Source organism: Syngnathus scovelli, chromosome 6, assembly GCF_024217435.2.
Source record: "Syngnathus scovelli strain Florida chromosome 6, RoL_Ssco_1.2, whole genome shotgun sequence".
Lineage (NCBI taxonomy): Eukaryota > Metazoa > Chordata > Actinopteri > Syngnathiformes > Syngnathidae > Syngnathus > Syngnathus scovelli.
In genome coordinates this window covers 11,291,280-11,317,707 of record NC_090852.1, presented here as the reverse complement: position 1 = coordinate 11,317,707, position 26,428 = coordinate 11,291,280, and the positions used below count along the sequence as shown (strand labels likewise).

Here is a 26,428-nt window from a genome sequence, read left to right as displayed (position 1 = left end):
CGATCGTTTAGCTTGTGAAGTGTGGGCTACTTGGTGTCCACCAATATGGACAAATTACTCTCAGAGACCAGACACCGGCAAAATGTTGCTTTAGAGCAAACAAAACACTTAACTGTCTTTGTTACAATTTTCTAAGAATTGTGTAAATTTTTTTTCTTTACATCACACAAAGTAGAACATGTACTTTTGAATGTGTATATATGATTGCAATATCTATGTGTATACAGTATATATATATATGACATCTATTTTGGAAAAAATTTTGCCCTGCCTTGTACCTCGTTTTTGAGGTGAGCATGGATGCAATATGTGGAAGGAACAGGATATTTGCTGGAGCTTGGAACACAGCACTTTGGGCATCAAATTAAGTATCACACAAGGAATTGTTTCTCAATTTAAAAAAAATAAAACCAACATGGTCACAAAAACAACAAAAAATATAGATTTCAGGACAAACCATAAGTAGAAAAGTGAGTTGAAGCAGTTTGAACAGAAGAATTTCATAGGGAAAATTGTGGAGAAACCAGTGCAGATCTGTCTTGTATTTCTTGAGGCAACCGCTTCATCTTTGTATTAAAGGAGACAAAAGCTTTCCTGAATTACAATGTCTCTTGTACTGTATGTAGTTAAGAGCTCATCAACCAAAACACTGGAAAAATGACACACACTATGTATAAGCGCTAAACAAAAATAATCCAAAGTGCAGGTTTTATTAGTTTTTAAATATGTACCCAAGGATGGTAAATTGATGGAATGTCATGTTAGGCTAATATTACAATGAATATAAAATTAAGAAATGTGTAAAATGCAATTATCAGTGCTGCAAAAAAGTCTTGCATTGTGCAGAGATTCAGTGTAGTTATTTCTACATCAATCTATTGTTCTTTAAATCAAATATACTATACCTACAGTTCAGAAAGGCACATTTACATTTTAACAATGTGGTAAAAGGACATATAAATGAGCTGTATGCAAATATGGCACACAAACATTTTGCTACTATGCATAATGAGGCATTAAGAACGAAGCTACCACTTAAGGCCATAAACAATCATGATGCCACCTATGGCAAAACATGGCATTTGTGTAGAAGTACATGCTTGTTCTGCATTTCTCAAGGCTACTTTGCAAATGAAAAATCCAATTTTGAGCTCACTGATTAGGGTACAACCAAAAACCTATTAGATGTTATCATTTTTATTATTGGTTAACGACCAGTGCAAGCCTCTCGCCCAAAGTCAGCTTGTATAAGCTCCAGCTCACCTTGGGTCGTGACCCTATTGATGGTAAGCTGTACATAAAATGGATAGACAGAAAATACAGCACACAGTAAGTCTTAATAAGTACACAATCGTTGATAAAAGCATATACACAAAATCTACCAGACATTCTTCTGTGATAAATCTGTCAAATTTGTAGTCTTTTGATGTCAGCCAAATGTTCCTTACAGCACAAGCACAGTCTTGACCTATTACACATTGTCTTTCATTCTTTGTTCACTTGATGCCGAAATCACAACAAGGTCACTTTGATCCAGGTTCTGGAGTGATGGCTCCATCGGAAGATCCTCCAGTTTTAGAGGCGTTTTCTATAGGGGGTGGGTGACCAAAACCATTAACTTTACAATTTATTTACTAGAAGCACATTTAAAAAAATAATTTATGACTCATTAATAAACCTTTATCCTTCTTTTCCTGAGTCTCCTCAGCTGCTGTCTTGTCCGCTCTGAAGAATATGCGGGCGCTGCTTAAGGAAAAGTGAAGTAACTCAAACTCCTGCAGATGGACATCAAACAGAACAAAAATACTCCGTATCAGACAATGAGCCTATTGAAGAAGTAGCAAAGCTCATGAGAGAGGGAGGCAAGGTTACATGAAGTGGGTACCTGAAGGTAGAGATCTAATCTTTTCTGGGTGAGGTTCATTGTTTGGAGCAACTTTTGATCCTGACTGGCAATTTGAAGATGCTGCTCCTTCACCATGGCATTCATCTCCTGCTTGTACTTATCTCTGACTGACTGGAACCAGTGCAGGGAGTCGAACTCCAAGTATTGATCCAGCAGCTTCAGGATGTATGCCACACCTTGGGTAAATTATAGAAAAGCAGAATCACGAGCCATTCATGCATGCGTTTTACGATTTTCCCCAAGCAATGAAGATTACTTGCCCATAGCAAATCCATCATCTGTAAAAGCAGCTCCCATCTTGTTCTTCTTGTTCAACTTTTCTTTGCAGCTGATTGAATGTTCCACAAAGTTCACAGTCTAAAGGAGAAATTGATATGCTGGTGTCAAATGTATTAAAAAAGCTGTATTCTTGTTTGGTGCTGTGCATATTCATTTTGGATACTTTAAAAGGTTTCATTTAGCTAAAATATGTCATTTATTGTAACGTGATGCCATTTCAGCAGATTGCTACTATATTTAAAAAATTGGATGCTATCGCTATTTGAAGATCAGCGACGTTAGACCAGAAGTTAGCACGCCTCCGTACTAACCAGTGGGGGCACAATCATGTAGAAGTTTCTCAGGTGCATGTTCTTTGCACGTCGAAACTCAGGCGCAAATACTTCCACCAGCATCTTGAAGTATTCCGTCCCCTCAGCAGAGTTGCTTGTCAAATCTCCCAATACGGAATCCAGTACGCTGTATACGACAATTGAATATCGAGAGGTGACGTTTCCACTACGTTTATCTAGATGTGTCATCATCCTAATTCACATAAAAGCCAGAATGTCAGCATGGTAGTCCGAGGTGTTACCTTGCAGCTCTCCGAGTTTCCTCCGACAGTCCTTCCTCCTTTACCAGCTCCTCAAAATTGACAATATCCTCCAAGTCTGGGACAAACCTTCAAGACCCATAAGTAAGCATTAATATGTTTTTAATTTGACTGGTGGCATCCATCCAAGCCACTATTAAAATTTCTAATGTATCTTGTCATTCGACAGCTTACCTTATTGCATTACTACAGCAATGGAGTCCTCCTGAGCGGATCATGCGCACGTAACCCATGGCGTTACCTTGAAGACAAGTGCGCACTCCACGTTAAGTTACTTGACACAATGTTACACATTTGAAAGCTTTAAACAATATGATTTTCTTATACAAAGATTAAACATTAAGCAAAATAATTTTATATGTAAAGACTCATCTAGTTTTGTGAGAGTACTTAAACCAAAATATTTTGGAAGCATTCCATTCCATTCCTACAACAAATTTCTGAAAACAAATCATCCAAGATGGGATACATAGAAATGAAATTTTGAAAAATAATTAAAAAAAAAACAGGAAATGATGAACGTTATGGGCAATTGTTAATTTAGATAAAGCAAAGAACTAAAAAAAAAAAAAAAAAAAAAAAAAGTACATACCGGCAAGCATATGCACACACAGTAATTTACAATTTGTGTGCAGATCTTACCAATCTGACTGATGAGCTGTCTGAACTGGTCCAGGTAACTCTGTCCATCAGGAGTGATGCCCAGCTTCCTGATGCCACGATTAAACTTCTCAGCACGCTCAAAAGGATACTACAACAATCATCAAACAATGTTAAGAAAAAATACTTCCATCCTCAGAAATTTCTGGTTTTCTTGAAATTTACTTGTCACACCTTTTGGTCGGATTCGTCCTTTGTTTCTCTGAAGAAGCGAATGTCCTTGATGAGCCTGGATTTGATGTGTTCATCGTACATGAACTGACTGAAGATGTAAAACTTCTTGCGCAAGAACTGGTAGGTGAAGTTCACCTGAAGGAGATAAATTGCTCCTGTGAGCTAATACAAGCAATGATAATCTCCATCCCCATGTACACTCACCGTGGTGTTCATAATTCCAGTGCCGTGGGTGCGGATAGAGTTGGCGATGTGTCGGATGTTGATGGTGTTCAAGTGCTTGTTGTTACTTGCCTTCTCAATGAAGATCTGTGAGACAATAATAGTTGTTACTTTAAAAAATACTTCACAATGCAGCAGCAGTAGCATTGGTAGTGCTGCTAAGAAAATAAACAAGAAGGCTACAATTCTAACCTGGTTGTTGAGGTTATAAAGGTAGCGTGAGACAAAAACATGGATGTTCCTCATGATCTCCAACACATCCAGGCCCTTGATAGAAATACGCAGTGTTAGGAGAATATTATCAGCACTTATCAAATTTGTTCCATGTCAATTATCATATATTTCAGAGGGGGGGAGGCAGTAGCCCCGTGACCCCCCCCCAGCGGCACCAGTGCATCTGCTCCTACACAAGGCAAATGGTGGAGCCTCAGGGAAGATTGATTAGATAAAAACAGATCCATTTGCCTTCTCAAAAGGATAGCATGACCTACAAATGCAATAAGTTGCCCGCCCCTGTTAAGAAGAGACATGGCAAAGGTTCGAGTACACGCCATTTTTAAGGCCGCTGCATCTATCGACATCAGCTCCAACGTTGGTTCATTTAAATCTGAACCTGTTCATAAATGGGGATTTTTTTTATTGCACAATTTGCATGAGAGGCACAATCTAAAAGAAATATTAATTGCATTGCCATCATGATATGTTACAAAGCAACAGACAGACCTGCTCCAGGGTCTGACTCGGCAGGTGTGCTTCTGTCATTGACAGCCCGTAACGCTGTGTGGCAAGGTTTCTCATCTCGCTGTAAGTGGCCCAGTCGTGGAGAGCCACAGTGGTGAGGTTGTAGAACGTTTTATCCAGGTAGTGGGTCACGTATTCTGGAAGGACATTTATACTGATTAATTTTGCACATGTCATTTTTGTGTGTGCACAGCTTATATTTTGTTTTTGATAGTGTCAAGTGTTGCACCAGTTAAGAATTGCAGTTTTGGCTGATTGTAAATACGATTGGAGGTCTTATTAAGAGCTGGACTTTTTCAGAACCTTTGATATGAATGAACCGGTTGAAGAATCTGATGGGTTTGAGGTAGAAGAAGTGCGCAAAGTCCTTCATTCCAACTTTGAATGGATTCCTGTCGTCCAGCTTCAGGTGCATGTGAACAGAAAGCCGCAAGTCCTTCTCGATTTCTTTACACAATTTGTCCAGCAGGTGCTTTAATTCAACACAAAAAGAGCAAATGGTCTGATTTTGGTTCTATCATTTTGGTACTTCCTTTCTATTGCTGTCCATTGACTCACCTCATTGAAAACATCCATGATCTCCTTGTCGTAGCTCTCCAGTAGCTGGTCAGATGACTCCATGTGTTTAGTTTGCAGCATTGAAGGCACGCAGTCCCTCAGGGCGCTAAACATGTACTGCAGGAACCAATCAAGGCAGCACAGCAAAAGAGGTCACAGTTAAAACGCCTCAAAAAGACATATCTGTCATCACATGCTAAAAATTAAAACTTCAACTAATGAACCATGTTGAGCCTAACAGTGGTAAGTATTATACTTTTATCTGGTGCTTCACACTTACCAATTCATTTATTTACCATGTGACAGTTAATATTGTGCACAGATTTAGTGACAGGGTTTCTTGTCGGCCAAAATAGGATCTTATCTGTTAGGGTTTTCCAGGTTATCTTTATCGTAGGATTATGTTGGAATGTAACCTGTAATAATTACCCTCGCCTGTCCTGTCTTAACAAAAGTAGTAGAACAAAGTGCTAAGATCTTTTGAACTGATTGACTAGCTGCAGAGGAAGCAATCAAAGTTGTTTTGTTTACACAACATCGTGAAAGACCCCCTGCTGTGCTTTGATCAACAGGCCAGGGGCTTCGGCCATTTGTCTACTCTGACCCCCACTCTGTTCCTCCTAATAAATATGCCCTTGCAGGAAGGAGACTTTTCAGAATTCATTCGATCATCGCTGTTCAGACAGCGACGAATGGACTCTCCACCTGCAGGTGTCCAAAAGGACTTACTTGTCTCCCGTATGGTTCTTGCAAAATAAGTTGGAGTGAGCAAATCTCTAACATTATCGACACTGAATGAAAATTTTAAAAAGATACGATGGAATAAGAGTTGGAAACCTGAACCATCTTTAGATTTGAAATCCAAATGTCTACAACAAAATCGAAGGAATTGACATTGCTGTTCCAGTAATTTTGGAGGGGATTGCATGTCCCTAAATGATATGAACACTACCACTGCCAACATGGCAGCCATATTGACATGGTTTAGTCTGCTCAAGTCTCTTGTGGTCTGAATTCTCTTTAGCTATGAGCAGAGCCTGGCAACATTTGACCAACCAGTCTCTGTCTTTTCATAGCAACACAGCACCGTGTACTGGCCTTGTTGTGAATTACAACCAATTCTGGAATAAACCACCATAAAATCAAAGTTCCAATGCAGGTAAAACTGACATGAATGCGATCAATAACAAGGTTATGGTTCTTACGTGCATCCGTGCTGCATCCACTGCATTTTCATAGACATCATCCAAGTAGATAGGGAACACTGCTCGGTGCCAGTAAAGAAAACTGCAGTCGCACTGAAGTTTGACCCTTAGAAGTTAAAAAAAAACAAAAACAAAAAACACTAAGCACACATCTGTCATATCCAAGTTGTTGAGTGTGATCCTGTCATCTCCCACCTCTCACTCAGCTCACTAATCAGGTCCAGCTTCTTCAACACAAGCTGCAGTGGAAGCAACTCCTCATCTCTGAAGGTTTTCTACAGCGTGTAAAATATTATTTACATCATGCTTTGAATTTTAAATATTCATCACATTGTGATATAATATGACAATGCTGACCGGGTATTGTTCATGACAATATATAACTTGGAGGTATGCTATATTAAAATGCCACAAGTTCTTTGTATATCTTTTGACAGTTTTTTGTTTTGTGTTAAAGTGTAGCACACACAGAAAACAACAATACTTCTAATTCTACATATGTGGGAGTCTGAATCCTGAACAGTTAATAAGAGTTGGTGATTGGGGCCCAAAACAGATAACTTGCTTTTTCTCAATCCATTAAAAATAATATTTTAGATAAATTGAGGTTACCAAGTTAAATTTCCAGCATTTCAGTTTATGCGGTGTCTTTGTAAAATTTATTGCCCAACCCTGGTGCAATGTTTAGGTCCACAGAGAGTGTATTTCATTTCAGGAAGGTATGAGGTAAAGGAGGCACAATCGAACAAAGAAAGAAACCTTGAAGGAATATAAATACAGATGCACAAATACACACCAATGGTTGTGTATAAGTGTTTTCCAGATGGCATCGTTATCTGCTTGCTACTTTGTGCTGCTGCTCTGACCTCTTTGAATTAATGTGCACAAAAGATGGTTTTGTCTCCTGGGTTCTTGTCTAAGAAAAAAAAAAAAAAAGACACAATACTGTCCAAAGTATTCACTCCCATCTGGGTGTTCTTATCCAAGGCCGAGGGTGTATGTCAAGCACCAAGGAATGCAGACTGTTTTTACAGTGTAACATTTGTGAAAGAATGGGTTGCTCTCAGGAACTCAGCAGAATTATGATAGGCTGCTAGCTGTGACATTAATCTATTTTTTAAGGGGGGTTGATGCTGTGGGGAGTTCAGTTGTTGAAGTGCATGTCAAGAGGGCAGTTGCCAAACAAAGCCATCTGAAATAAAAATTTAAAAAAAAAAGTGGATGGGGTGTATAGTGCCAGGTCTTTTTTCTGCTGAGTCAATTGCTATGGGAATGCAAACTTCATGTGTCCTTCAAAACAGCGTTTCATGGAAAGGGTTTCCATGGACGAGCAGCTGCATCCAAGTGCAATGCAAAGCGCAGGACACCATCACTCGATTCTAGAGCTGTGTGAAGTGACATGGTGGCTAGGTGGTGCAGATGGTGTGTAGGATGTGTTATTGGATTTGGCCCAGGCGCGAATTGGCTCAAAACGCAAATCCAAATTTCGCCAGATGGTAGAGACAAAGCTTGACATGAGCGACCCGACGACACAACTTTGAATTATTTTACGATACCTTGCTTTGCTATAATATCATCTGTAACAGGCGACCTGACGACACACAACTTAGAATTATTTTATGATACCTTGCTTTGCTATAATATCATCTGTAACAGTTTAAGCATTACAATTTTACATATTAACGTAGGGGCACCCATAATCATAGTCGGTATGATTATGCGTTATGTTAACCGTTGTTAGATTGAGTTGTGCTTTATATTATTTAGCTTTGCCATAATGAACGGTAACCGCTTAAGCAATACATTTACACACGTTAACAGGAGCACCCATGATCATAGTTAGCCCTGATTGTGTGTTAAATTAAGTAATTGATGGACATGATATGTTTTATTGTTATTGATATTTGAACAGAAACCTACATGTATTTAAGGTTGATGTTTTATTTTTTATGTTTATTCATACACAATGTATTGATGTGGATGAGGATTAAGAGGAGACAACAAGGGGTGATAGTTAAACAATTTGGTGGAGAATGAATGCGACCCCACGGTAATTTGATCAACTGAGACAGATGGCGTGCAGCCGCAGATAAACGGGTTACGAGAAACAACAGCCAGAGAGATTTTTTGTATAACACGAAGTTTGTTGCAGCTGCAGCTTGAAGATAGGTAAATAGTATGCAAACTAAGAGACGGCAAATCATCAGAAGTGGGCATTCCGTCACCAAAAGGAGGCGCTGGCAGACTTCTGTTTTGCTGGAAAATGACAGAAACTTGGAAACGACGAAAGACTACGACAATGGAAGTGTTTTATTGTCCGTCGCCTGAATCGTCACTAACCCTAAGGGTGGGTAGTATGTCTGTGACGGACTGACGAAAGGTCCATCACAGTTTCTAGTATTGTTGATGACTGATGGAAATGTTCGGTGTAAAATTCAAATATGAAAAAATGATGGCTCAGTGTCCTGAATGGAGCGCACTTACCATCCGAGTGCCAACACAGAGAGCCAAAGACACGACAAGACGTCTCTCTTTTGTGCTGGGTCCACTGAGGACATTTTCGGCAAGCACCAAGGAGGACAGCACATCCAGACGCTGCTCGCTGTACTTCTTGTCAGATATCACTCGTTTCTGGGGACAAACAAAAAGAGGCAAGAATAAGCAAGCAGAGTGTGGCGTAATGCTTGATCCTTGGTCTATCATGACTGTTGGGTTCATCAACATTTATCAAGAATTTCACAGAGGCAGAGAGTTGTCTTCAATGGCCAACGACTTTTGAAAAAGGGCGGAAACCAGACACACACAAAGTGTGGCTCGAATCGCGCTCTTCCTACAGCCTGGCTGCTTTTTATGGAGTTAATGCAGTGGGTGAAATGTCATGTGATCCCATATAGCGTGTGCGTTACCTTGGCAACACAGATAGCGTTGAGGGCCTGCGACTGCAATTGCTGAGTGATATGAGAGACAGAATCTGCGACGACCATCGACCGTCTATGAAACGTGTGCTCCACAGCCTTGAGGGGCAGTGACATGACACAAGATCAGTACGTCTGCCAAGTCCTGACAGCCCCCATGGTAACGCACCTTTAACAATTCCACCAATCGGCACAGCGCCTTGACAGAGGTCTTGGTCATGGGCCGCTGCATGGACATGTACATGTTCATGGTGGTCTTGATAATGGTACCGATGCTGTATGCAAATAGGACACCCTTTGTGTGCAAGGAAACACCAAGTAAGTTGTCACAGAGAAAAAATATTTGGACGGATAAATGAAGTCATCTAGATTTGTTTTACCTGAACAAATACATTACACCTGCTGTTAAGGTCTTCAGCCATCTTGTCAGTCTTTTGCTCCTTGCACAGAATGGACTCCATCTTCATCATCCATGACGTTACAAACACATAGTACGACTGAACATCCCTGAAGACAGGCCAACATCATGTTACCAAACCTGCAATTGTTGCTGACCTTCCCAAAAAAAATAATAATAAAAAAAAAAGGCCACAGATGACTTACTTCAACAGTGTCTGGGCCCTTTGCTGAAGGAAGGTGTCTCGATGCGATCGGATGGCTTGAATACTTCTCTTGTCTATCATTTTAGCTGCAGCGGGAACCTTGCTAAGCAGGAATGTGTCGGGGAACCAGATGATGTTGGCAGTCAGCGTGACAGCTGGAACCTGAAGTACAAACACAAAAGCTTCAACAAGCTGTGTCAAGGGAATAAGCAGTGATCAATCCAGCGGGACTTTTCTGAATACCTTTTTACAGACATCTAGGAGTGATTTGTAGAGCTTTTTGTCTACAGTTCTAAAGATGTAAAAGTGAAGCACAAAGAGAGCACACACTCCAGCGTATTTATCTCTCTGATCAATTTCTGATGGTTCCCCTGTAAACCACACAGACGTAAATCACTCAAAATTATGTTAGAACAACGTATGGTGAACAAATATCACATGAATTAAACCTGACCAATCTTGGACTCCACATTGGAGAAGATGGTCCGTATATTGAAGGCAAACTCCTCGGCAAAAGTGGCATTTTTGGTGATAGTTACTCCCTTGGCAGGATCGTCAAACCTCTGGTCAACGCATGCCTGTTGCATTGTGCGAGACAAGACAGCATTGGTCAGGCTTGCTTAATTGGTTAATGGTTTTTGGTTTGATTATTTGATATTTAAAAGGAAGTTACCTGCAGTATCATGCCATCTAGCAACTGTCCTTCAAGTTTGAGCAAGAGCTTCTCAAATGGTTTCAGTTTCTCTTCGGCAATTGAAAATTTCCCAGGATTGTGGTGCACAGACTTCAATAACCTGCAACCAAATAATTGCAATAAATGTATCCCAAAATGTGAATTACGAATCAATTGTTCTGTAAATTAAACTACTGTGGCTTACCTCTTATACATCTTCCAGTGATCTTTGAGTGTCCCGTGATTTTCCATGATTTCATCAAGGGTAAGTAGAACCACTAATAAATCACCAAGGTGTTCATAAACTATCTGCAGACGGAAAAAGAATACAGAGGGTTCAAAAATAAATTCATCCAAAAATACCACTGGTGATATGTGAAGGCTTACCTGGAAATGGACACCCGATGAATCAATAATTTTAGTTGCAGCCCTGAAGAAATATTATATTACTGGTCAGTTATTTACGGGCACAAAGGTCAGGGTTTATGAATGAGCTGGACAGTGCAAAGATAATTCCATTCCTGCTCCAATATGAATTTATCAGTCAACGGCTTAGTTTTTGTTAGGGTTGATAGATTAGTTGATCCTATGATTATGTTGGAATGTAACCTGTAATAATTAACCAAACTTGTCCTGTCTTAAAGGAGTAGAACAAAGTGCTAAGATCCTTTGAACTGATGCAGAGGAAGCAATTAAAGCCGTTCTCTTTACACAACATCGTAAAACACCCCCTGCTCTGACTTGACCAGAGGCTAGGGGTTCACCAAACCTGTCCACTCTCACCCCCACCCTGCTTCTCTCAATAAATAGGCTCTTGCAAGAATCCATAGTCAGACTTTGTTCGAACAGGCATACTGTCTCCCGTGTGGTTCTTGCGAGTGAGCACCACAGTTTTACAGTTAACATTCCACATGCTACAGAAAATTAATGGGGAGTGCGAGTAAAGCATGAATATATAAACATTTTCATCTGTTCTTCACGTGGCTTTTGTGAACTTACTTGTTGCTGTTGTAGAGGGCACCCAGCTGATGAACAATGTTGACAACCACTTCATAACATCTTGATACAAAACAGGACAGTTCCTGATAGACAATTATGAGTCAATTATTTTTGTACTGTAAATAAGACACTATTATTTTGTTATATATTAAACAAATTCTTTCATTCGCTACCTGTAAGAAGGAGATGAATCTGCCCATCTGAATTTGGCACTCGCCTTCAACAACGCTAAGGTCAGACACTGTTAAAAGGGGATGCATGAGTCTAATGAATCCATACTGAAACAATGAGCAATATTATACTGGTAAAGAAAAAGGAAAAAAAGGAGTAGATGAATGGCAGATTACCTCCCTCTCCATAGTACAATAAACCATTGTAGAACTTGTTTTCTGCCTGTGAGGGAACATGACCAGTGCAATGATTCTAGTTTTATTATGTGCAGTACACTATATACATAATGGCACACAGAAAACAATGACCAATGAAATGAGATACTATGGCAGCCACAGAACATAAGCAGATTTGAAACTGAGCAGTTACATGCTTACCTCATACTTGAGATTCTTCACTTCACTACACAGAGCAGCATATACTGTGATGACTTTATTAAGGACCTGCAAATCAACATGAAAAGAAAAACATTTCAGGTCTGATCTTTTAATGATCACTGAAATAGATCAATGTGTGTGTGTTTTTTTTTTTTTTTATCTTTACCTTATTGTCTGTTTTAATCAACTCCAACAAGGAAGACTGCTCATGTGGGATGAGCTGAAATACAAAATATTGGTGAAATAACTAAATGACAGAATAATGTGAGTTTTTTTAAACTTTATTTTTTTTTAGTTTCCATTACTTTATTGTATGGCAGAATTCTTCATACGTTTCATTACAATATTTGGAAGGAATTGTAGATGATTCACCCTGACAGAACTGATGTAACTTAAGCCAGGGCAAGGCCACCTTGCTCACACATGCCTTGCAAAACAATTCCAAAACATAGTTGGGATCGTATTCTCTGACATGCATGCTTCCACCCATTTCCTCCAAACATAAAGATGCTTACTATGGCTAAACATCACAAATGGTGGAAATAGGAGTGACATTTCAGTACTTTTTTTTCAATCAGTAACATTTCAAATTTTATAAACAAGTGGTATAAATTGCTTCAGTTTGCTAAAGCTATCTTCTGTGCCACTTTTTGCTTAGCTAATTGTTAATATTCACAATGATTGTGGTTTCCTTACTTTCAGGGCAATGGGGTCCAGCGTGAAGTCCCAAACATCTCCAATTGAGTCATCGAGAGCCTCCTCAATGCCCCTCAGCTGAGCTGTGTACTCTTCCAAAAACTTGGCATAATTCTTGAGTTGAACTTCTGTATGTATTTCTGTTGGGAGGGATCTTTCATCAGTACTTCGACAAGGCAAGTCCGAGAGTTCGTCGTTTTATGAATGCCACGCAACGCAGCATTATAATTTGATCCCGATTCCATTCGGAACTTGTGATGGGGACTCATTAAATGATGCAAGTGTATCTTAAGCTGTGCTCGGTGGTATGCATAACACAGAAGTACTTTCTTTACCTCAGGTATTTAACAATCTGTCAGCTGTGATGTTTGCACGGAGCGTCAGCTTATAGTCTATTATTGTTGACTGTTATAAGTAAGCAAAGATGACAGTAAATCAAAGCAACGTGGGTTTAGTTTGATGGACTGTTCGGCACAATTGCATTCCATAATCAAAGAAACGAAGCTTTTCAAGGCTAACTTGCTAGCTGCTGTCAGATGATGCAGTCACTTGAAAAACAATCGATCGAATTGCAGTAACTCACTCTGTGAACCGTCGTCAAAACAGTCAAATTCCCAATCAGGTGCAAGAGTTTCCACAGCCATTTCGCAGGAAAATATGCAATCCAAACACTGTTTTTAAAATATAGAGCTACAAAAAGCCATGATGGGTCTTGTGATTTCGAAAAGTGCCGCAAGCGTTCTTGGGAAATGAAGTCCGGAAGTTCATAGACAAGCGGACATCAACATGCTTATATAAGAATATAATTCCCAATAACAATATATTCCCAATAATATTTCCCCACTTGCCATAAAAAAATCTTATCATTTTATGTATGTAATCTATGTTAGATTATAGTGCTACTGAAGCTATAGCAGGCACTTCCTTGACAATTCTTATTACTTTATTCAATTAGGGGCAACAACCAGGGCGTTTGTTGTCGCAAACTGTAAGGTTACAGTGGATAAACATGGCCCGTAAGTCCTCAGCTTTTGTTTTGCACTTTTTTTTCTCCCAATTTGTCTGGCACAGAAAGGTTCATCATATCCATGGTTAATTATATTCAAGTAATGGTTGTACTGGCTGTAGGTTATGCTGTTAATGCATGCAAGCCATGCTTGAACAGCATTACTTTAGCATATGTGAATAATACATTTATTCATCTGTGGTGGTTATGCAGTTCAGTAATGCATCTGCAACAGACAGCACACTCATCTAACAATCATGCGTCAAAAATGGTGGGCATGCATGCTATAAGATTTGTTCTGGTCATGGGGTGGGACGATGTCACACTTAACTCAGTGTGGAGGCACAATACATCATTCAGAGGATGATGGGACAAGGTAAGGCCAGAGATTGCAGTGCAGCATGAGAAGCTGTTGTCTGCGGAATTCCTAAACATTGAAGGTAAGGTCTAAATAAACATTTACATCTATCGTAACAGTTTTTTTTAATATTCTGATTTTGAGCGAACATTAATGTGTAGGCCTATACATACATATATGCACACTCGCACACTCGCACGCACGCACGCACGCACGCACGCACGCACATGCACACACACACACACACACACACACACACACACACACACACACACACACACACACACACACACACACACACACACACACACACAACTTGCAATGTATGTTCATTTGTGTTGGAGAAAGACTTTAAATTTTTTCTTTTTTTTCATTAACCATCTCCAGTGCACATACACACTGTACAAATCAACATTTGTCCAAAAGTACAAATATTTATTGTAGTAAACATTTCTAGCAATTGAAATATTTGCATCACAGAACAATGTGTCAAAAACTAACGTTATGATTTATTAGTGGTGTCAAATCCGCACTTATTGAACGTAATTGACCCGACTCTCCGTTTAAAGTTGAATCTTGGGCCACATCCTGTATTCACATGACTGTCTAAAATCAGACTGCAGCTCCAACCTGTTGGGTCGGGGTGACATTTTCTTAGGCATGCGGTTGCAAGTTCATCTCGTTTTCGAATTCCAGCTACATTCTGTTGCTCGATTTAGCGTGGGATCGCAGCCTTCCACTAAGTTTTACAATTATCCCTTGTTGTTAGGTTTATTTCCCCAAATAACTTACAAACAATGAGGAGAGAAGTCACTTCCAGTTTCTTGCAAGGAGAATAGGAGAGCCGTACGCTGTTCTCTCATCTATTCTACTCAGCCCTCCCATAAATCTCACTTTTATTCATTTTGAGGTCCCTAGGTTACATAAGGGCCCCTCTAAAGGGGTGGGGAAATCAGCAAACAGGCATCTGCCCTGCATTTGTTTACTTATGTTTCTTGCAGAGTCATTTCAAGCACGCATTAGCAGATTAGCTATTTTGCACGTCATTTCAAGCAGAAAGATCATCTCCGGTGGTTTCCTCATATCGCTGGCTGGAGATCAGCTGGGGCCAAGCAGAGGCAATAAGTTTTAGTTCCTCTGCCTCTGAGGCTTATTCACAACACACTTTCCACAGCAATTACAAATGTACAATAAAACATAATAAATCATTATGGAATATCATTTCTATGCTTGTTGTCTCCTCTTTGTCCTTCCTCAACTTGATACATTCATGTATACCGTAAATTTCGGGCTATAAGCTGCACCGGACTATAAGCCGCACCAGCTGAAATTCATGATTTTTTTTAAGTTTTATACTTATGTAAGCCGCACCGGAATATAAGTCGCACGTGTGCACGAGTTATTTACAAAGAAAGTCTGTTTTAAGAACTTTATTTTAGCAAACTCAATTCAAAATTGTAACACTAAATCATTTGCCTATGACATAACTTGTCCCACACCCACAGGCATCTCTTAGGAATTAAATACTAATAGCATGTCCCAGTAAGACAAGATAACCTCAGTGTTGCTCATGAGACTTTGGTATGTTGAGATGTTGAGTAACAATCGAGGCAATCTTTGCATCAGATGACGCTAAACAACCACCGTCTCTTCAGACACTGCAACCAAAACAGAGCCAAAGAAAATGCAAACCGACCAGAAAACTTAGCTTCTAATGCTTTGCAATTTTTGGATGGATGGAGTTCTGTATCTTAATGTGTTTATGTTTGTTTAGGGCATGTGGAGCAGGATTCTTTTCTGCCAGAGTCCCACTTGACAATATGGTATTCCCAGAGTCAAAGGGTGTCCAGACAAGTGGGTCTGAGGAGAAAAGATCCACCCAGAACCGTGTCCTACCACAACACTCTCCAGGACCCAACTATCTCACCCCGAGATTGATTATTTCACCCGTCAATGTCACTTATGAACCACAGGACTACACTGAGACCGACCCACTACTGCCCAGTGGGACAAGATTCATTGGGTCTCAGGAGGCAAAGATCTCACGTGGTAGTACAGAGGTACGCCCTGAGTCAGTCTGCTCCTTAGTGTTGCAGATACTGGTGTCGTTCCTGCTGGCTGGGCTGGGAACTATCTCTGCTGGACTGCTTCTCGACATGGTTCAGGTAAAGAAAATGCCAAATCATTTAAAGAAATCGTTCTCAAGTGACGGGTTGTGACCCAAACACGGGTCAGTTCAATTTTAAAAAATCCAAAGATTCTAGAGTGCTTGCTTCAATCATTAAGAGTGAAATTATGCAAAAAGTGAATCTTGCATCTACAATTTATTCAAATCAGCCATCTTTGTTGTTTACACAGCCCGAAAGGAGAACATGGGTCACCCCCTGTAGGAGGGGCCAAAGGAGTTGGGTGCATAGTGAGCTGGGCAGCAGCCAAGGGCGGGGACCTTGGTGGTCCGATCCCTGGCTGCAGAAGCTGGCTCTTGGGACATGGAATGTCACCTCTCTGGCTGGAAAGGTGCCCGAGCCGGTCTGTGAGGCAGAAAAAATCCGACTAGACTTTGGGTTCCGGTACAAGCCCTCTCGAGAGGCGCTGGACTCTCTACCGCTCTGGAGTTGGAAGTGAGAGGCGTCCAGCAGTTGTGGGTATACATATTGCCCCCCGGCTGGGCGCCTGCACATTGGGATTCATGAGAGGGTAGCTTTCCTTCCTCCTTCGGGTGGGGGGGATGGGTCCTGACTGTTGTTTGTGCCTATGCACTGAACAGCAGCTCAGAGTACCCACCCTTTTTTGGGTCCTTAGAAGAAGTGCTGGAGAGCGCTCCTTCTGGGGATGCCATCGTTCTACTGGGTGACTTCACTGCTCACGTGGGCAATGACAGTGAGATCTGGAAGGGCGTGATTGGGAGGAACCCCCCCGATCTGAACCCGAGCGGTGTTCTACTTTTGGACTTCTGTGCTCGACATGGATTTTCAATAATGAACGCTTGTTTGTCCTGCAGCCCTATACAGTCAGCCTCTCATTCTTTTCTGGTCACAACCAACTGGCCATTCTATGTTCTGTCGCCGGTAACTAACTATACATTCTTGAAACAAATCCCAATATCCTGCACGTACGTATGTTGTATGTACTCAACATGGAAAAGTGTTTTTATTCATGTAATGTGCTTGGGAATGGACACCAGAGGTTAGTTGCTATACTGTTGGTGGAAAACGGTTGGTGGGAAACGGTTGGTGGGAAAGAGTGAGACCAGACACAGCTGTTAACTGTCTTGACCAATGCTGCTAAGGCAATCTGGTTCCCAGCAGGCATAGAGGAAGTAGGTTGAGGTCATGCACCCATTCCACAATGAGGTAATGCCAGAGGAGGGAGCAGACGAGACTATAAAAGGGCCATTCAGACAGCTAGAGGGGCTCTTCCCCTAGCGAAGAAGTGAAGATGCTTTCTACGAGGAACAAGACTTTTTCCTTTAAACAACCCAAGATCTTGCAAATAAAGAACCAACTTTTACTCCACATCTTTGCTCATGTTCCCCAAAACAAGTGAATTCAATTGGTGTTACAAGTGAACATTAAGAGTTTCTTAATCAATTTGAGTATGTTGACCTAGCTTGAACAGTTTATTAACACACCATGAAAATAAAACAAATAGATAAATGAGGCGAATAATTCTAATTCTCTTCTTGTAAGATTGTGTGATGTCCTAAGTGAGACTGACATTTGTCTTACCTTACAGATGAAAGAATAGCCAGGGTAATAAGTTTCCTTCACTGAGATCAATTTGTCAAAACAAACGGAGAAACATACATACATACATACGTACGTACATACATACATACATACATACATACATACATACATACATACATACAGACAGACAGACAGACAGACAGACAGACAGACAGACAGACAGACAGACAGACAGACAGACAGACAAAGAAACCATTACAAACAAAAAACAAACAAAATAGTCTCACAAAGTATCATGGGTTACAACAGTTAGCTTTTGAATGAGCACTTTTCTTCCTCTTTTGCATTTCTATGGTAGAATTGGGATGTATTCCAAGAAATCACAGAGATCTTCATTTTGCTTCCTGTTGTATTGGGCATGAAAGGAAACCTGGAAATGACTCTCGCCTCTCGACTGTCAACAGCGGTGAGTGTGGGAACACAAACATGCACAAACATATGTACATACTACATGATAACAACTTACTGTATTTTTCGAACTATAAGTCGCACCGGAGTATAAGTCGCACCAGCCATGAAATGCACGATAAAGGGGGAAAAAACCCCATATATAAGTCGCACTGGAGTACAAGTCGCACTTTTCGACCAAATTTATTTGACAAAATCCAACACAGACATGAATGTGCAACAACAGGCTAAACGATACGGTATGCTAACGTGACATAAACACAAACGAGGAGCTGAGAACGGGCCTGACGTAACATTAACCGTTATTCAAATAACTATAACATAAATAACACCTTTATCAAAACAGCTGTGTCACTCTAAATCCTTAAATCCATCGATCGTCCTTTATGTAAACAATGCCGCGTGTGCGCCGCCGAACTGTTGTCAGTTGCAGTTCAAATTATTTCACAGGCCCATATAACAATATATAATTATATATCAAATAACTATTTACTAAACAACAATATTATCAAACCATCTATGTCACTCCAAATCATTAAATCCATCGATCGACCTTTGCGAAGAAAAATAATTGAGTGGCCCGCCCTGAGTCTTCCAGTCACCATGCTTTATGACTGTTGACCTCATTAATTTGCTTCACAGCTGCAGGTCGAGCCCCAAGTTTGCTTGTTCGTTCTGCGGCCCCTATATGGTCACCTTCTCGTTCTTTTCTGGTCACCAACAACTGGCTGTTCTATATTCGGTCGTTGGTAGCTAGCTATACATTACTAAAACTAAACCTCACTATCCTGCACAAACAGGTCTGTGCTTGCCCTGGTACATCACCCCGGCCTAAAAATATACGACAAATATGCAAGTAAATTCTTTAAATGTAAATTCCTACAGTGCCAAGGAAGTTTAGTCTGATGTGTGTTCTCAGAAAAAATACAATACAGCGCTGGTGTTGGGAAAAATCTCCTTTTTATCATTGGATTCTATGTATCTACTTATGTGTGCAAGATCTTCCACGGTATGTGACAGTTTGACCTCGTGATAATGACTTGGGAGCATTTTGTCACGAGTCATCATTTAATATTTAATGTATGTAGTATATAAACATGTTTGCATTTCAGGTAAATGCAGGAAAAATGGAACTTGCAAGTGAAAAATGGATGCTGATCATTGGAAACCTGGCAGTCAAGCAGGTTCATTATAAAACCCTATTAAAAATGATGTGCATCATCCGCAAACTAACAACCAACTATTGTAGTATTTCACCATAGTTACTATTTACTAATACTACTTATCCTACAGCTACAATCAACTATCCTGGGTCTTCTCGCCTCCCTGATGGCTATTGTGTTGGGCTGGATTGCGGATGGAAGGCTACCATTCAATCATGTTATCCTTCTATGTTCAACCAGTGTTTGTACCACATTTGTGGCCTCACTGCTGCAAGGTAAATTTTGGATTACAAAATTGTCTTCTGTCTGACTGGTGTTAGGCATTTTTATCTAAATACAGTATGCATTGTTCAAATTGAACAAATGCTCTTTTCCCCTCCTTTCTGTCCAAAAAAAATCACCACTTGTGTGTATGTGTGATTATGTGTACAGTCCCCATCTCATGTTAAACTTGGAAGATGTTACAATGTATTGTTTTTAAAATATCAAGCCTCAATGTAAGCTAGATAGTGTAACTGCAAAGCCCCAATATCTACAAATATTGCTCCATCAATACACCCATCCTTGCATTCATTAATGCATCCATCCATGCATCCCCTCCTCTCTCTCTCTCTCTCTACCTCCCTTCCTCTCTCTCTCTCCCTCCCTTCCTCCCTCCCGTTCAACTGTCCGTCCATCCATTCATAAAATGAAAACATAGTCCATTTACAACTGTGTCTAGGTATTATAATGGTGGGAGTGATTATCGTCTCAAAGCGGACTGGGATCAACCCTGACAATGTGGCCACACCCATGGCAGCCAGCTTTGGAGACCTCATCACCCTGGCCTTATTAGCTTGCTTCAGTCAGTGGTTCTACTCCTTCATAGGTAAGTGTCAGGTTTAAGCACCATCAGACTTTAAATAAACATGGAAACAGAGACATTGCTGCACTAAAGGGTGGGTGAAGCTGCAGCAGCAGCAACGCTGTTCAACTAACTTTACACCAAAAATAGATTGTTGCTCAAGCAGGACAGGAACTGTGTGACAGCTGTCGCCCCGACTGTTGGGGTACAGTTTGTGTTTTGTTCCTCTTTGGCTGGAATCTCCAACGCAATCAGCTCAAAAGTCATGCACAACAAATTTATAAATTAAAATAAAATATAATTTCCATTTTAACATTAATAAAATGTGTCAAGAACCTAAAGCAACAAAAGAGGTCTATATATGTATATATATTTTTTCTTTTTCTTTTAATGCAACCACAAGAATGAATGATATATTACTTGATGCATGGCCAGGGACATGTACAGACACCACACTGGTCCACCATTTTCCAGGGCAACTGTGGAGTAAATCCTAAACAACGTTTTCACACTTTCTCTTCACAGACTTGTATTCATATGTGCTGTATCTCTTGGATCTGCTTTTGTTGTGCCTGATACCTCTGTGGATTGTGATCTCCTCCAAACACCCTGCGAGTCAGCTTCTCCTCCGTACTGGGTGGGAACCAATCATAACAGCAATGGTCATTAGCAGGTAGTGCCTTTGGTTTTAGTCAACTTGGATGAATACTGGAAAGTCAAAATTTGACATCTAACAAACGGTTTCTTTTGCAAAATAATATTCAAGATTCAAAGCACTTACGTATAAGAACTGTAGAGGATTTTTTTTTTGCCTGCACAATCAGGATACTGATTGCTGACTCGAGTCTTGAGTCAGGAGAACGTGCAGTTAAATGACAGTAGGACTTTTCATTGTGGTCATCCTGCATTTCCGTTCTCCAGTCTGAGAGAAGAAATGTCAGTGTGAATGGTGCTGGGGGTGACTGGGGTCTTTGAGGATGGCGGCAGCTCACATATGGACTTTGCTATGGTAGATACTCTGCATAGAGCAGTGGAAACAGTCAGAATCATTTTACATTAGATATTATCGACGTAGGAATTGGCCTGAAATGAATCTGTAGTTTTTGTTGCTGAAATTATTATGACATTCAAATTTATTGAGATTTACGCATTGATTTTGCTATCTGTCAACTAAAATTTTGTCCTTTTACATGTTTTTGTGTTTTTTTAGTATGGGGGGGCTTATACTGGATAAGACTGTGTCGGATCCAAACTTGGCTGGAATTATACTTTATGCTCCAGTTATCAATGGTAAGTAAAGCATGAGAATATCAATTTGATTGATGGTCTGATAAGTAGATTGATGCAAAAGAAGTTTGATTGGCAGCTGTTAATTGCAAGTATTAAATAGATCTTGTTGGGTTGACAACATTTATCTGAAATCAATCTCGGAGACGGTAGGTCTTTCTTGGCTTAGCGTTTTCTCCTGCGCAGAAGGGCGCACCCTAGACACACGCAGAAAGTGTGGCTGAGATTCGCACTCTGCTCTGAGTTTAGCCGTGCCTTTATTGAGAGAGAAACAAAGGGGCAAGTGTACATGGTCGAATAGGTTTCCAGACAGGAAGAACATTCCATAGTTATATCCCATTACTTATGAACGGGGCAGTATGGACGTCTCATGACCATTAGCTCAACAAAGACGTAGTCTTTAGTGCCTCTGGGAATACATTGCTGTGCCGTACTCATGACTTTAACTTAAATAAGACCTTTGTCCGCTTCAGCCGTCCCATGACAATCTCATGATCTGCACATGTCTAGCTAACTGTGGGGCATATTGTATAGCGCGGCTAATGACTGCCATATGCCCCCAAGTCATTTTCACGAGGCCAGATGGTCATATACTGCGGAGAATCTTGCACACAAAAGTAGTTACATAGAATCCAATGATAAAAAGTATATTATTTCCAACAGATCTGGTGGCAGGTACTTTCTGTGCTACAGTGGTACAAGAGCATGCTAAATTAGTAGGTGGTAACCCAATCGCATATATGGAATTTTAAAAACCTAATGATTTCGATTTAAAAGCCTTTCTACCTTACCCAAGAATCACGAGAGACAGTTTGGCCGTTTTACATTTGCAAAACGGGGAGAGCCATCACAACTTGTGAAGCACATACATATGTGTCTCAAAGCTACTCCGACTTTTCTGTCGTGCAAGAGCCTTTTTATTCTAAGAAAGCAGGGTGGGGTTGAGTGTGAACAGATTTTGGGGGCGCCTCAGCAAACTGGTTTAGTCTCTTTATCCCTTTGTCTTATTGGTTAAGCATATTTGGACAACAAGCTAAGCAAGGACGTTTGTACAAACCAATGCTTCCTGCTCCTGCTCTTGTTGACTGTCAATAGCTAGTCTTGCTTTTCTGCTACCCGACTGACCGAACATTCCTGCATGCCGCCCGGCCTGACATATTGCCAAACAATGAATAAATATTCATCACTCTTATTTATTCATTGTTTGTGCCTTCTTGCTTTATTTTCTTGTGTTGTTTACTTGTATGTACATTGTGAACTATGTCTTGTCACCGTGGGATAGTGGGAACGTAATTTCGATCTCTTTGTGTGTCTTGGCATGTGAAGAAATTGACAATAAAGCAGACTTTGACTTTTTTTTTTTACTTTGTTTATGACCACGTCTCCACCTAGCTCGTTTGGCTCGACGACACCTCTCCTTATGCGCCGTCTCGTCTGCCTTTTGTCCCATCTTCTCGTCTCTCTGCTCGTCTGCATACTCTTGTCCCATGAGCCACCAGCTGTGTCCTGGCGTCTGCTGTCCTGCTTCCTTGGTTCCTCTTCTTTGCTGCCTCTGTCCTACAGGAATTCCAGCTTTCCACTCCCTTTTCCCATTTTTTTTTCAATAAACAAGTTTGTGCATATGTACTTTAATCAATCGTATTTGACTTTGGTATAGCGTCACCTACTCAGTGTAAAAAGGGCTACATTTATTCAAAAACTAAAAAATCAAAGGCTCCTCCCCCCCCCCCCCCCCCCCTCCCCCCTTCTGCCCAAGCAAAGACTGGGGGCTGGTTAATGATTTAAATGCAAACATTCTTCAGAAGATTTACATAGAACACTTTGAAACCCCACTCCCGCCTACCTCAATCAAACCCCTGACTCCCACTCAATTCCATCTTGACACAATGTGAGAAGATTCAGGGCCTGGTGGAGTTGCGTATTTGTCTGCACTGACAAGACTGCTCTAGTCTTCATGCATATTGTTGTATTTTACAATATTATTCATACTTTTGTATGTATCGATCACTACAGAGTATTTGGTGTTAGGGTTGGCAATTTATTTTGATCATATTGAAATGTTGACGTGAATCATTAACTCTGTTAAAACTTTCCACCTTCCCTTGACTCATTGAAACTTTCCACATTCCCTTCAGTTGTTGAAACCTTCCAAAAGATGTGGAAACATTCTTGCTTAGTTAGTTATCTAAAAATGCTCCACGAAGTATCTGTTTCCACAACCTCGTAAAACCAAGCGCTAAGGCCTTCTCCACTAATCAACCAGTTTGTAGAGCCGACCCCCGAGACCTATTCACCCTCACCATCACCCTGCTTCCTGTCAATAAAATGTATTGGTGAAAGGTGAAAGTTAGAGTGCTTTCAAACACTCTTGTGTGGTTGGGTGATGAATCAAGAATCAAGGGTGATGATAACGGTTGGGTTCATCAACAATTAGAAAGAATTTTACCAGAGGCAGAGAATTGTCTTCATTGGCCAACGACTTTTGCAAAAAAGTGGAACCAGACACACACAGAATGTGTGTGGCTCGAATCGAGCTTTTCCTATACAGTCTGGCCACGCCCGTACTGACCATAGGGAGAACCGGGAGTATTACACAAATGCATTCGACTTTAGTTAAACAAAGTTGACGTGATTGTTCAACCAAGGATGTTATTGTTTCAAAAGGTGATGTTATTGTTTAAAACAACACAAGACTCCAGTCACACGGTCCAAAGTCATGAGCACAAAGTAAAACTGTCACAACAGCCTCCATACTTAGAATCTAATGATAATATTTGATATATTTTCCAACAATGACTTTCTCTGCTTGCAAAGAAGGTAGAATGGGGAAAACTATCATTTGGAATAGGATAAACTTTACCCACTGGGGTAAAATTATTTGTTGAAAGTAAATTTTGGACAATGCATAATGTTTGCAGTTGCGTGCTTACTTTATACACTGTTTTTCAGGATCTTGTAAAATTACCTTGAGGTATTTATTGTTACAAATAATGTGACTGGAGGAGGCTGCAAAGATGAAAAACAAAAACAACTCTGAACCTGAGCAGTTTATCAAACGAAGTCTAGACATAAGCAAATATATGCAACCTTTAAATTTACAGCCTGGAAGTTCAAACCCTCATTGTAAAAAGGGCGCTCACCACAACTTTTACTGTTTTCATTTGCCCTGTAATCTCGGTGGATTACGCAGATCGCCAAATCAAGTCAAGTTTATTTATATAGCCCTAAATCACAAGCAGTCTCAAAGGGCTTCACATATACAAAACAAATTGACAATTATTCTCAAAGCTTCTCCTGATCTTAAGATAGCAGCGTTTTGTTTTTTTTCCCGCTCCCACTATATCCCAATTAATGAATATAATGGCTACCACATTGAAGAGGGAGTAACAGCAACATGTTCATACTCTTAACTAATTTATTATATATATATATATATATATATATATATATATATATATATATATATATATATATATATATATATATATATATATATATATAAATATTAATACTCTTAGTTAATTTATACAAACATAGTTGCTCCATCAGAGCACAGACACGGCACACACAGCTTGGTAACTTTTCCATAACACATAAGGGCGAGCTCATTAACGTCATGACAAATAGATATAAAACATTCAGTAGATAACAAGACATTCAGGTGATAACAGAACAAACGTCTGCCTTATGAGGATATGTTTTTCCTTCTTTTCCCCTCCCTTCTCTTCTCTTCCGTATTCCTGCTTGCGGACAGTATAAAACATTCTGATCTGGAGTCTGACGTGGTTGTTTTCATCTGCTGAAGTGCATTGTGTACTGACTGCCGTAAAACAACGCAAGATCTTGCAAATAAAGCACCAACTATGACCCCACATCTTTGTTTTCCTTGCTCAACGACAGACATCTTGAACAAATGCAACAAGATCAAGCACATACATTAGATTCACTCCTCTCTTCCACCTCGGTCGGCAGCCTCTCTTGATTCAATGACACTGTGCTGGCAACTTCATAACTTGTTTTTCTTTATTCTCACCATGCAGGCATTGGAGGTAACCTTGTCTCCATACAAGCAAGTCGCATTTCCACAAAATTACATATGAATTTTGCACATGGAGAGGTTCTTGAAGATCGTAAAAGGTGCCACCAACCCTGCAGCACTTTCTTTGGTTCAGGTAAGTATCATTGAGTTCAACAATTGATAAATGGGTCTCATGTTCACGATACATGCAACTGTATGACTGATTTTGATTCAGAACCAAATCACAAATCTGCAAAGGTGCTCCTTCTCATTGTCATTCCTGGTCAGCTGATTTTCTTATACGCTATTCACCTGATCAAAGGGTCCTATACCATGCCCAGTGCTCTCTTCACATTTGCGTTCTTGACCGCTTCTTTAATTCAGGTGAGTCAGTCAGATGTGTGTTCCTGCATAGTTTGCACACAGTGTCCCTTTTTCATGCATGTTCTCATCTTTTCTGCTTTGCAGGTCTTTTCTTTGCTGTGTATAGCTGATTGTATGGTGCACTGTTTGTGGAGGAGAGGGAAAGATCCAGACAGTTACTCTATACCCTATCTCACAGCTCTTGGTGATCTTTTGGGGACAGCTCTTCTCTCCCTGGCCTTCCTATTGCTTTGGTGGAGTGGAGACATTGGTGGAGGATAAGCTCAAAGGAGGAATGTGATATTACTGAAAAGTGTTTGTGTGTTTGAATATGAGAGGACAAAATAAATCAGTGTGTTGTATAGTTTGATGCCAGACAGATAGATTGTCAGGTTTATTTCGCTGACTGAATATCTGTTTAAGAGAAAAGTATCAGCAGACAATCACAAGTGAAACAGAATT

At 40.3% G+C, this 26,428-nt stretch overlaps 2 protein-coding genes across 4 annotated transcripts; one reads left to right on the top strand and one right to left on the bottom strand.

Moving 5' to 3' along the window:
- Window positions 1-674: 674 nt before the first annotated feature.
- Window positions 675-13,519, bottom strand: washc4 (WASH complex subunit 4). Its single transcript, XM_049724328.1, has 33 exons — window positions 13,354-13,519; window positions 12,771-12,910; window positions 12,241-12,294; window positions 12,075-12,140; window positions 11,874-11,919; window positions 11,700-11,767; window positions 11,527-11,609; window positions 10,915-10,957; window positions 10,733-10,836; window positions 10,528-10,648; window positions 10,309-10,432; window positions 10,098-10,225; window positions 9,856-10,016; window positions 9,633-9,759; window positions 9,422-9,547; window positions 9,244-9,351; window positions 8,822-8,968; window positions 6,533-6,612; window positions 6,338-6,443; window positions 5,133-5,249; window positions 4,878-5,046; window positions 4,557-4,711; window positions 4,026-4,100; window positions 3,816-3,920; window positions 3,612-3,746; window positions 3,420-3,528; window positions 2,952-3,018; window positions 2,760-2,846; window positions 2,497-2,644; window positions 2,167-2,263; window positions 1,886-2,082; window positions 1,679-1,775; window positions 675-1,588 (listed from the first exon to the last, which is right to left on the bottom strand). Exons 1-33 carry the CDS (start codon window positions 13,412-13,414, stop codon window positions 1,524-1,526), a joined length of 3,516 nt encoding a protein of 1,171 aa, XP_049580285.1. The 5' UTR covers window positions 13,415-13,519; the 3' UTR covers window positions 675-1,523.
- A 108-nt stretch (window positions 13,520-13,627) lies between these two features.
- Window positions 13,628-26,347, top strand: slc41a2a (solute carrier family 41 member 2a). Of its 3 annotated transcripts, XM_068651179.1 has the most exons (12): window positions 13,628-14,216; window positions 15,909-16,299; window positions 18,182-18,289; window positions 19,211-19,300; window positions 19,404-19,475; window positions 19,585-19,729; window positions 20,176-20,322; window positions 20,824-20,971; window positions 21,509-21,588; window positions 25,626-25,757; window positions 25,839-25,987; window positions 26,072-26,347. In XM_068651179.1, the coding sequence occupies exons 2-12, from the start codon at window positions 15,955-15,957 to the stop codon at window positions 26,246-26,248; spliced, it is 1,593 nt and encodes a 530-aa protein (XP_068507280.1). In that variant the 5' UTR covers window positions 13,628-14,216; window positions 15,909-15,954; the 3' UTR covers window positions 26,249-26,347. The 3 variants fall into 3 exon arrangements, with proteins under 3 accessions (XP_068507280.1, XP_049580293.1, XP_049580294.1); XM_049724336.2 differs by lacking the exon at window positions 19,211-19,300 and having other exon boundaries at window positions 20,155-20,322; XM_049724337.2 differs by lacking the exon at window positions 19,211-19,300 and having other exon boundaries at window positions 13,724-14,216.
- Window positions 26,348-26,428: the final 81 nt, after the last annotated feature.

Excerpts from the sequence above, each read along its gene's own strand:
- washc4 (XM_049724328.1), bottom strand. The coding sequence starts at position 13,414 with ATGGCTGTGGAAACTCTTGCACCTGATTGGGAATTTGACTGTTTTGAC. Across the intron at positions 11,610-11,699 it reads GATTCATCTCCTTCTTACAG|GAACTGTCCTGTTTTGTATC; the intron begins GTAGCGAATGAA and ends ATTGTCTATCAG. Across the intron at positions 3,921-4,025 it reads TTTATAACCTCAACAACCAG|ATCTTCATTGAGAAGGCAAG; the intron begins GTTAGAATTGTA and ends ATTGTCTCACAG.
- slc41a2a (XM_068651179.1), top strand. The coding sequence starts at position 15,955 with ATGGTATTCCCAGAGTCAAAGGGTGTCCAGACAAGTGGGTCTGAGGAG. Across the intron at positions 20,323-20,823 it reads GTGGTTCTACTCCTTCATAG|ACTTGTATTCATATGTGCTG; the intron begins GTAAGTGTCAGG and ends TTCTCTTCACAG. Across the intron at positions 25,988-26,071 it reads TGACCGCTTCTTTAATTCAG|GTCTTTTCTTTGCTGTGTAT; the intron begins GTGAGTCAGTCA and ends TCTGCTTTGCAG.